General features: G+C 34.8%; 1 protein-coding gene across 5 annotated transcripts in view; it reads left to right on the top strand.

Moving 5' to 3' along the window:
- Positions 1–2,749: 2,749 nt before the first annotated feature.
- ica1 (islet cell autoantigen 1) overlaps positions 2,750–12,284 on the top strand; it is a 40,686-nt gene continuing 31,151 nt past the window's right edge. For 3 of the 5 annotated variants that reach the window (XR_012050378.1, XM_061956370.2, XM_072913042.1), the window contains exons 1-3: positions 2,750–2,867; positions 10,944–10,973; positions 11,049–11,220. Coding sequence is in view for 4 of the 5 variants with exons in the window: in XM_061956370.2 (XP_061812354.1) it covers positions 10,957–10,973; positions 11,049–11,220 (189 nt within the window). In the remaining variant the exon portion in view is untranslated. Of the gene's footprint in view, positions 2,868–8,065; positions 8,502–10,943; positions 10,974–11,048; positions 11,221–12,284 lie in introns of those variants that run through there. The other 2 variants (XM_061956377.1, XM_061956361.1) reach the window with 2 other exon arrangements.

Genomic DNA, 12,284 nt, shown 5'->3' on the forward strand with positions numbered 1-12,284 from the left:
TGTCCACGCGATCTTGCAGAGTCTTGTCAACCAAGACAGCCCCACAGCATCCAGAGCCTTAAGGAACTCCGGGCGGATCTCATCCACTCCCGGGGCCTTGCCACCGAGGAGCTTTTTAACTACCTCAGCCCCAGAAATAGGAGAGCCCACCACAGATTCCCCAGGCACTGCTTCCTCATAGGAAAACGTGTTGGTAGGATTGGGGGACGTCTTCGAAGTATTCCCTCCACCGATCCACAACATCCACAGTCGAGGTCAGCAGAACACCATCCGTACCATACACGGTGTTGACAGTGCACTGCTTCCCCTTCCTGAGGCGGCGGATGGTGGTCCAGAATCGCTTCGAAGCCGTCTGGAAGTTGTTTTCCATGGCATCCCCGAACTCCTCCCATGTCAGAGTTTTTGCCTCCGCGACCGCTGAAGCCGCACACCGCTTGGCCTGTCGATACCTGTCCGCTGCCTCAGGAGTCCCATGAGCCAAAAGAACCCGATAGGACTCCTTCTTCAGCTTGACGGCATCCCTCACCGCCGGTGTCCACCAACGGGTTCTAGGATTACCGCCACGACAGGCACCAACTACCTTGCGGCCACAGCTCCAATCGGCCGCCTCGACAATAGAGGTACGGAATTCTAAATTAAATTCTAAATCATTTACAGAATAATACTAATAATGTAGTGTGTAATTGTGTATATTTATTTGTTTTCAATTTAAGTTATATTCCAATTTTACTTTTTATATTTATTCATTCTAACCTATTTATAGTATTAGTACGTACTATTTTTTATAAGTGAACTATGTCTATAGTAAATCAAGACCAATTTAAAAATACATTATTTATACATACTACAATGTTTAAATTATTTAGAAAATAATCAAAATGTAATGTTTAGTAATTATGTATTTGTTTCAAATTTAATGTGAAATGGTAAATGGTAAATGGGTTATACGTGTATAGCGCTTTTCTACCTTCAAGGTACTCAAAGCGCTTTGACACTATTTCCACATTCACCCATTCACACACACATTCACACACTGATGCCGGGAGCTGCCGTGCAAGGCCCTAACCACCACCCATCAGGAGCAAGGGTGAAGTGTCTTGCTCAAGGACACGACGGACGTTACGAGGTTGGTAGAAGGTGGGGATCGAACCAGGAACCCTCATGTTGCTGACACGGCCACTCCCCCAACTGCGCCACGTCGTCCCCAATAATAACTAATAAATGATTTATTTGATGAATTTTGTCCCATTTCTGCCAGAATAAAATCATGATGCTCTGACACAGAATCATTACATAATTAAATAATACAGTTTATCATGAAATCACTCATTAAAGCGTGAAATTATTAATGTAATCATGAAATGATAAAATGTATAATACCTAATAAATAATATTTATTTATTGAATTTTGTCCCATTTCTGTGAGAATAAAATAAAATCATGACACACTGAGACAGAATCATTAGATAATTAAATAATACACTTTATCATGAAATCACTCATTAAATCATGAAATTATTAATTAAATCATGAAATAATAAAATGTATAATAATACCTAACAAATATTTATTTCTTGAATTTTGTCCCATTTCTGTGACAATAAAATCAAATCATGACACAATGACACAGAATCATTACATAATTAAATAATAAATTGTATCATTAAATCATGAAATTATTTATTGAATCATGAAATAATAAAATGTATAATAATACCTAATAAATATTTATTTCTTGAATTTTGTCCCATTTCTGTGAGAATAAAATCAAATCATGACACAGACACAGAATCATTCGACAATTAATTAATTAATACATTTTATCATGAAACATTAAATTAATTAATTAAATATTGAATAATTATTGACATAGTTTATTCCAATTCCAATAAACAAATGTGGCAGTGAAGTAGTTGCTAAATGATGTATTTATTTATTTATTTACTTCATTTGTCCCATTTGACCTTTCGTTAAAAAATAAAGTAGAAATGTCAAATAATTGTCGATGTGTATCGCCGAAATGATATTACTTACTACTAATAGGAAATGTAAAAATTTAACTAGTTATGACATGCACCTGGGGATAGGTTGATTGGCAACACTAAATTGGCCCTAGTGTGTGAATGTGAGTGTGAATGTTGTCTGTCTATCTGTGTTGGCCCTGCGATGAGGTGGCGACTTGTCCAGGGTGTACACCGCCTTCCGCCCGAATGTAGCTGAGATAGGCTCCAGCGCCCCCCGCGACCCCGAAGGGAATAAGCGGTAGAAAATGGATGGATGGATGATCCACCCAGGGAAATTAAATTCACAGTCACTTTAAAAAATAGGTTAATTTAAATCAAATTTCTAATTTATTTAAATTTAAAAATGTATATGTTTTTAAAACTGGTTTAACATTACTAAACTATATATTTATTTTAATGTAAAAACGGTCTTAGTTCACTGGTCCTGCCCAACATATTAATGAAAGGGTAGCGTAAATAAAAAAAATATAACGTCTAATAACTGATTGATATAAGATTTTTTTTTAAATAAGTGGTAATTAGACTCCCACTGTTTTTATCAAAATATCATTAAACATATTTTTTTAGAAATGTAAACACCAGTGCCTTTTGAAGCCAGTCCACGCCAAGACAAACAAATCGTGCTTATTATTATTAAAACTATTGTTCCATTTTATTTGCCCTGGAAGGCAATCAATGGAGCAGCCAATCAAATAGAGCAGCCAATCAGAGGGAGGGGTGGGTGCGGCCTGGATGACGTCATCGAGATGCAGTGTGTGACCGTGGTGATGATGATGATGATGAAGTGGATGTTCGTGAAATAAACCTTGGCAACACATTTAAAGGCGACAACGGTTCTACAAGGTGCGTGTCAACATTAAATCTCTCATTTAGACATGATTGTAGAAAACTGTATAGAAATATATTTGTCAAAAATCGAAGCTTCCGCATTGACGGCGCGGTGACCGCGTCGACCACACTTGACATCAAGCAATGATTTCTCTAACGATTTAATGATAAATATGTAAATAACTTCATATTTGCGCTTTAGTCAGCTGCGTCCACAATGCAAGGCGCCTTTTTTGGGATCGATTAGGAGTCGTGACGCGCTGCAGCTGATCATTCATCATATTGATTAGTGTCATCACGTGATTGACAGCAGGTGATGTTAAGAGTCGCTGTTGGCGGTTTAATGATAACCTCTAGACTTGTGAAACTGTTGAATATTGTGATACTTATTATCACCACAAGTCATAATACAACCATTACACGTCATGATTTAGTATAGTTTGATCCGAAAGTTAAACAAATATTCACCTTGCAATGTTAATGGTCCTCCCTAACGCCAGGAGGCGACAACGCACCAACACTAACGCTATTAATCACCGTTTATTATCAGAGCGAGCATGAGCTTTAACACTTTAACTTCCTAACAAACGTATTTATTATGTTTGATTTAAACAAGCTTTTTTGATGTACAACGTTGAAACAGATACCTCCATATCAGTGACGTGCGGTGAGGTTGATGGCTGGTGAGGCACTGACTTCATCACAGTCAGATTTACAAACATATGTACCCTAAAGAGTATCTTATTCACCATTTGATTGGCAGCAGTTAACGGGTTATGTTTAAAAGCTCATACCAGCATTCTTCCCTGCTTGGCACTCAGCATCAAGGGTTGGAATTGGGGGTTAAATCACCAAAAATGATTGCCGGGCGCGGCGCCGCTGCTGCCCACTGCTCCCCTCACCTCCCAGGGGGTGAACAAGGGGATGGGTCAAATGCAGACGACAAATTACATTACACCTAGTGTGTGTGTGACATTCATTGGTACTTTAACTTAACTTTAACTTTACACATACAAACTGTAGCACACAAAAAAGCACATTTAATAAAAAAAAAAAACGTTATTATGGTCTTACCTTTACTTATAAATGAAGTCCATGGCCGCAACTAAAGCCCTCACTTAAACTTTCCACGTGCAAGATTGAATCTATTTAAAAAAGTGTAACCAAGGGTTTATAAATGTCGCCTATACTGTATGAAACTACAAAATAAACACAGAGGCTCCAGTTTACACGAGGACCACTTTATTTACCTTCTTTCAAAAACCTCCGCTCCACTCCAATGTGGCATCACTTCCGCTCTTAGCGCCTTCAAAATAAGAGCTCAAGGCATATACTGTATAACAGCGCATAACAGGAACTTAACATCACAAAGAGGAAAGCCCATGAAAATAGGTTACAAAAGTTATTTAATAAGAAGCCAAAAAGTGCAAAAACAATAATGTTCGTGTTGGAGGAGTTGTGAATTAGATACACCTGCAGTCTGCAGGTGTACCTAATGTTGTTGCCCTGCAGTCATTCACAACTCCTCCGACACGAACATTATTGTTTTTGCACTTTTTGGCTTCTTATGAAATAACTTTTTTAAATAGATTCAATCTTGCACGTGGAAAGTTGAAGTGTGGGCTATAGTTGATATAACAATTCTCCGGCGGGGGTGCAGGAGGCGGGATTACTGGAGCCTCAGCCAGTGCGTCTTTTGCAGCCGTTTTATGATCGCTCAGCACAAGAAATACGTTACACACATACAGTTGTTGACAAAATGCACTGTACATTATATACCTCAGCTAACTAAACTATGGAAATGTATAATATAATTCATATAGCAATACGGTCTCACTGCACAGCAGGCCAGCAGTTAGCCGAGTCCGGAATCCATGTTGAGGCACTGAGTGACGTGCCTCAACTGGCTGCTGATCACCGCACCGTCTCTTCTCAGTATTTGAACGGCAAATGTGAAAATTCAGCGATTTTAGATAAAAAATAATCTAAAACTGGTGAAGTTAAATGGAAAATAACTTTATAGTATAATCACTGGATACATATAACAATTTAATTAATTTTTTTTTCTTTTTACATTTTTTTTCTTTCCATGATGGCAGGTGAGGCGGGGCCTCACCTGCCTCTAGTGACTGCACGTCACTGCTCCATATAGTTAATGTTTATATATTCGGTTGGAGTCAAAAGCATTGGGTTAAAAGTAGCAATTTCCGTGTCCTTCCGGTACACCAGAGGGCACAAGTGCACTGACACGCACACTATTAACCTGCGTAGAAGAGCTGTGTTTACATCTCACATCTGTGGTTTACAACTATGGCTTTACACATTGCTATATATATATATATATATATATATATATATATATATATATATATATACTGTATATATTGCATTCTTACTTTAATTCCTTTATTGAGTTTACTGGCGCTGTATTGTACTATTTTTGTACTGTTGTTGTACTTGTTTTGATTATTATTATTTATTTGTTTGTTTGTAATTGTTGAACATTATGAATAAAGTTTTATATATATTTAAAATAAAATAAAAATAATTAAAAAAAAGTAAAAATAAAAATATATATTACAAATCTGGTATTATTAAGTATAGTATTAAATTATATATTTGTTTTACACAATATAGTTATGTTCTATTTTAAAATTGTTGGTTTTTAGAGATTTCTCCAATTCTTATAGTATTTTTTTCTGTAATAAAAACGATCAAGCAGCTGCCTGACCAGGGCTCAGAAAATCTGCAGAGACTCCTCCCACCCCCCCCACCAAGGACTGTTTTCACTGCTGAACTCTAGAAAGAGGTTCCGCAGCCTCCGTAGCAAAACCTCCAGGTTCTGTAACAACTTCTTCCCTCAGGCCGTAAGACTCTTGAACGCATCTATTAATAATCCCCTCAATTCCCCCCCAAAATGGATCAACTCGCTGGACTATAAAGACAATATAACATACATCCATAAACGTGGATGCATATGCAAAAGTGCAATATATTTAGCTGTACAGTAATCTATTTACTTATATCTGCACCGTATTGATTTTTTGTCCTGCACTACCATGAGCTAATGCAACGAAATGTCATTCTTATCTGTACTGCAAAGTTCAAATTTGAATGACAATAAAAAGAAAGTCTAAGTCTAAGATTGAAAACAAAGAAACAAAAAAATCTGTGGTTTACAACCTTCCTATCTTGAGCATTTTAACTTTCATAGCAAATGTATTATGTTGAATGTAAACATGTTTTTTTAAAAGACACAACATTTAAACAGATACAACCTTATATCCATATATTATCTCTGCTGTTGCTGTAAAATTAGGAATTGTCATGTCCCTTCAGAACACCAGGGGGCACTAGTGCACCGACACGTACACTATTAACCTACGTAGAAGAGCTGTGTTTAGAACCACAATATTCATGACAAATGTGTGCTTTGTTTTAAAGATGTGCTATTTGGATACACACAGTATGAGATCACGTTTTATCTTTGCAACCTCATTATACTATTGGCTAAGTTTTATATTCATAAATGTAAGTTTCTCAATACCCGACCTGTTTTTTTGTAACCTGACTCGCGCCAGATCCTTGTAGTTCGCTGAGCTCCACACAAGGATCTGGGCTCCAGGGCAATGCAAACTCCTTCAAGATAGCAAAAAATAACGAACCAATCAGGATCGCCGGGCGGGATTTCATAGATGTGACGTAGCGCCGAAGCGACTGTTTGATTCAAACAGCAATGGCGGCACGCAGCGATGAGTCGTGTGCTGACATTGATTCTGCTGTTGCAACTGTTTTGTCGAATCTATCGAATATTAATTATTTTAATTAATTAATTATTTATTTTTGCTCTGTCGTTATCTATTATGTTGGCTGTTTTGTTTTGGATTTCCCAGCGTCGCTCTCATCATCGTCACGGGTTAATTTGGATGTGAGTGGTTGAAGTAGCACGTCATTGAAGATAACGGACAAGTGGTTTATCCAATCACGTACAATCATTTTTTTTACAAGGCCCCGCCTTCTGAAATACATCTCCTATTGAGAAGTCCCAGATCCTTGTGTGGAGCTCAGCGAACTGCAAGGATCTGGCGAGACTCAGGTTATATTTTTTGTGCCTTGAAAAAAAGAATTGGAACTTTACTTTAAAACGCTTTCTACCTCCAACAACCAAAAAGCTGTGAAAACTGTGATGCTGTGCTTCAAATGTGGGTTTTTTACGGAACTTGTGTGAGCTTATGACTTTACATACATTGCTACATATACATATTTTGCATTCTACCTTAGTTGCTTTATTGAGTTTACAAGCCCCTGGCGCTGTTTTGTACTGTTTCTGTACTTGTTTTGATTATAGTTATTTATTTGCTTGTATGTAAATTTTGCATATTATAAATAAAGGTTGTTAAAAATCCAAAAAATAATGATAAAAGAAGTAGAAAAATATGTGGTTTACAACCTTCCCAGCTTTAGCAAAAAAAAAAAAAAAAAATCTTCCTAGCTTTAGCACTTTGACGTTCATAGCACATTTATTATGCGGAATGTAAACATGTTTTTTTTTTTTAAATACACAACATTTAAACTAGAGATGTCCGATAATATCGGACATCAACAGATTATATCGGCAGGCCGATATTATCGACCGATAAATGCTTTAAAATGTAATACAGGAAATTATCGGTATGTTTTTTTTTTAAATTATTGTTATCGTTGTTTGTTTGTTTTTTGTTAGTTTTTTTTAATTAAATCAACATAAATAACACAAGATACACTTACAATCAGTGCACCAACCCCAAAAAACTCCCTCCCCCATTTACACTCATTCACACTCATTCACACAAAAGGGTTGTTTCTTTCTGTTATTAATATTCTGGTTCCTACATTATATATCAATATAGATCAATACAGTCTGCAAGGGATACAGTCCGTAAGCAAACATGATTGTGCGTGCTGCTGGTCCACTAATAGTACTAACCTATAACAGTTAATTTTACTCATTTTCATTAATTACTAGTTTCTATGTAACTGTTTTTATATTGTTTTACTTTATTTTTTATTCAAGAAAATGTTTTTAATTTATTTATCTTATTTAATTTAATTAACTTTTTAAAAAAGGACCTTATCTTCACCATACCTGGTTGTCGAAATTAGGCATAATAGTGTGTTAATTCCACGACTGTATATATCAGTATCGGTTGATATCGGTATTGGTTGATATCGGCATCGGTACATTCAAGTCTTTTTTTAATATACAACGTTGAAACAGAAACTTCCCTATAACCAATGTTATCTCAGCTGTTTGTGTAAAAAGTGGGCATTGTACTTGTTCTTCCGGGACACCAGGGGACGCTAGTGCACTGACTTACCGACACGTACAACGTTTACCTCCGTAGAAGAGCTGAGCTGTGTTTACATCCTGTTCATTAAAAATGTCAAATTTCGCACGTACAGTAATGTTATGTCAAGTTTCTTATTAGTTACTAGTGAAACATTAGTGTTCACATTTGGACAATATAATGTTTTTAAGTTTGTGTCTGCTCGTTGTCAGCACGCCTAAAGGAAACATTTGACTACAAAATTCACGCCTTCTGGACATGTTCTGTTTTCTTGGGAACAAGTGGATTAACTACTGGGTGAGAGTCAAGCAAATATTCTGTTGTAAGTCAAAACCTTTTATTTTGCTCAGTGAAAAGGTAACATTTTACAAATCATTCAATACAATCGAGTTATTTTTTTCAGCCCAAAGTGTAGAAGTTCTGAAATATATAATAACGCAGTACTTCCTGTTGTAGGTGCGCCTTACAGCCAGGAGGGGGCAGGATTGTACACATGTGGTGTTGTCGAGTGTTACATTATTACTTTCAATTATGTCATTGCTTGACGTGTTGTTGATCCACGGAGGTTAATTGTATGTTGTTATTATGAAAGTTTCTTTTTGACACTGGATTTTCGTCACTGAATTTTTGCGTCTAAATTTTGTAATCTGATTTTTTATTTTTTTATTACCGGTATGCTGACAATTTCATTGAATATAAATGTGCAAGCAAAATCCATCTATCCTTCAAAATGCGTGTGTTAATTAATTCAGTTTGTCAAAATATATATAAAAAAAAAAAAGTGTAGTTTAGAATTTTTTTTTACAAAAGCCATTTTTTTTACACTGGAGTTTTTCACCTAATTTTATACGCCTACATTTTGTGAACATAACTTTTTTACATCAAATTATGCAGACAATATCATTAAATAGACCTCTGTGAGCAAAGTGTTTGTGTTTAAAAATTCAGTTTGTTAAAATAGTGTTAAGAATCAGCGTAAAAAATAACTGTATATTGTAAAATAATCAATGCAGAAAAATGTGTCACGAAAGCTTTTTTTACACTGAATTTATTTCAGTGATTTTTTTGCGTTTAAATTTTGTGAACTTAATTTTTTAACATCAAATTATGCTGACAATATATTTTAATGAATATAATTTTGTAAGTCAAATGTCTGTGTTTAAAAATTCAGTTTGTCCAAATAGTGTTTAGAAAATCAGCGTATTGTGTTGTATTATATAAAAATTCTGTGTAAAAAAAAAAAAGAGTTCCGAAAAATGTGTTACAGAAGTTTTTTACACTGAATTCACACTGTCACTGAATTTTATTGAGTTAAAATTTTGTGAACTGAATTCTTTACATCAAATTATCCTGACAATTTCACATTTCATTGAATATAATTTTGTAAGTTAAAAAAATAAAAAACAATGTTTAAAAATTCAGTTTAAAAAATTATTGTAAAAAAAATTGTATAAGTGTATAAATTCATTACCGAAAAAATTGTTACAAAAGTTTCTTTTTTTTTTTTTATAATGAATTTGTCATTGAAGTTTTTGTGTTTAAATTTTAATTATTTGACTTACAAATTTGTGAATTAGTGTGTTTGGTAAAATACAATGTTGAAAATTCAGTTTAATTAATTTATTTTATTTATTTATTTTATTTTATTTTCTAAATATATAGTTCTGTTTTGGGCGGGAAAAGGAAACATTTGATATTTAATTACAATACTGTAACATTGTAATGTATCTACCATGGAAAAACTCAATAAAGAAATGTTTAAAAAAAAAATGGAATGTAAAAAATCAGTGTAGAAAAATTCAGTCCAGACAAATTTGTTACAAAAGCTTTTTTTTTTTTACACTTAATTTGTCACTGAAGTTTTTTGAGTTTAAATTGTGTGACCTGAATTTTGTTACATTAAATTCTGCTGACAATTTAATTGAATAACAATTTGTAAACAAAATGTGTGTTTTAAAATTCAGTTTGTTAAACTAGTGTTAAAAATTAAGTTTAATGATTTTATTTGTATATACTCATATTATTGTTGGGGGGGAAATGAAACATTTGATATTCAATTACAATACTGTAACTTGTATCTACTATGGAAAACTTAGTAAACAAATGGGAAAAAAAAGAAGTAAAAAATCAGTATAGAAACATTCAGTGAAGACAAATTTGTTACAAAAGTTTTTTTTTTATACTGAATTTATGTTACCATTTTTTTTGCGTGTGTTTGTATTTTTAATCAATTTTAAATAATTAAATAATACAATTATTAAATAATTAATAATTAAATTAAATAATTTTTTTACATCAAAATTTTATGAAAATTTCATTGACGAAAAATGTGTGAGCGTCTCTGTATGTGTGTTGCATGTTGCATTGCTTCAAAACTCAAGGCTAATTTTCTGTAAATTAAGACTGAAGCAATCGATCGTGTCGCAGAAGCAGCCAATGAGGTGCTTTCTCTTAAAGAGAGTGTTGGGTTTTTTTACACTGAATTTAAAACACTATTTTAACAATCTGAATTTTTAAACACACATTTTGCTCACAAATTTGTATTCAATAAAATCATCAGCATAATTTGATGTTAAAAAAAATAAAATAAATCAGTTCACAAAATACAAACGCAAAACACTTCAGTTACACAAATTCAGTGTCCAAAAAGCTTTCGTAATAAAGACACAAATGGACCTCCATATATCTCTCACAATGCGTAATCGAAGACGTAACACAGAATTGTGTAAAAAACAAACTGTACAAAGTCTGAATCTCCTTACAGGTCATCTCAGAAGATGGAGGGAGGAAACTTGTGAGTCCACATATAAGACGCAGCAACAACTTTAAATGTGACGTGATGATAACACTAATAGTTGTTTGTCCCTAGCGGCTACTCCCGAGACCCGCTGGACCGCCTCATTCCGGACCGGGACTCGTCCGTGGTGAGCAAGTTCCAGCAGAGGTACTGGAAGACCAAGCAGACGCTCATCAGGGTGACTGGGAAGAAGGAGGATGAGTGCGTGGTGGCGTCGGACGCTGACTTGGATGGCAAACTGGAGGTTGGCTTTGCTTTTAAGCTGCATCCTATTTATTATTCACTACGTCTCATTAGCCAGCACTCAGAGGAGCTCTTGTGTCTTGTAGGTGTGGCTAACAGGAACATTAAGTTAGAGATCAACTCATATGTTTTGTCATTTACCGTATTTTTCGGACTATAAGTCGCAGTTTTTTCCATAGTTTGGCCGGGGTGCGACTTATACTCAGGAGCGACTTATGTGTGAAATGATTAACACATTACCGTAAAATATCAAATAATATTATTTAGCTCATTCACGTAAGAGACTAGACGTATAAGATTTCATGGGATTTAGCGATTAAGAGTGACAGATTGTTTGGTAAACGTATAGCATGTTCTATATGTTATAGTTATTTGAATGACTCTTACCATAATATGTTACGTTAACATACCAGGCACGTTCTCAGTTGGTTATTTATGCCTCTTATAACGTACACTTATTCAGCCTGTTCACTATTCTTTATTTATTTTAAATTGCCTTTCAAATGTCTATTCTTGGTGTTGGATTTGATCAAATACATTTCCCCAAAAAATGCAACTTATACTCCAGTGCGACTTATATATGTTTTTTTCCCTTCTTTATTATGCATTTTCGGCCGGTGCGACTTATACTCCGAAAAATACGGTACCAATTATTAGTAGTCAAGGAGGCCGATAACCCATATTTAGAGCCGATATTTGCAGTAAAAGTTATTCAAACATCAGCTGGACAAAGCGTTTAGTTGTTTTGCAATACCATTGATAAGAAAACGTCAAAAAAGTTGCGACATAATGTTTTGTGCGGCGCTAACAGGTCTGTCAATCTTTGGCCGTCATTTGACTCGATTCTTGTGCGTAGCGATTCAGTTCGGAATTGATTCTCAATTCAAATGATTTTTGATTCAAAATCAAATTCTGTAACAGCTTCTTCCCTCAGGCCGTAAGACTCTTGAACGCATCATAATTAAATGATCCCCTCAACTCCCCCCAAAATGGATTAACTCGCTGGAATAAAAAAGACAATACAACATACATCCATAAACGTGGACGCATGTGAAAAAGTGCAAT

The sequence above is a fragment of the Nerophis lumbriciformis genome, linkage group LG04, assembly GCF_033978685.3.
Source record: "Nerophis lumbriciformis linkage group LG04, RoL_Nlum_v2.1, whole genome shotgun sequence".
In the NCBI taxonomy this organism is placed as follows: Eukaryota; Metazoa; Chordata; class Actinopteri; order Syngnathiformes; family Syngnathidae; genus Nerophis; species Nerophis lumbriciformis.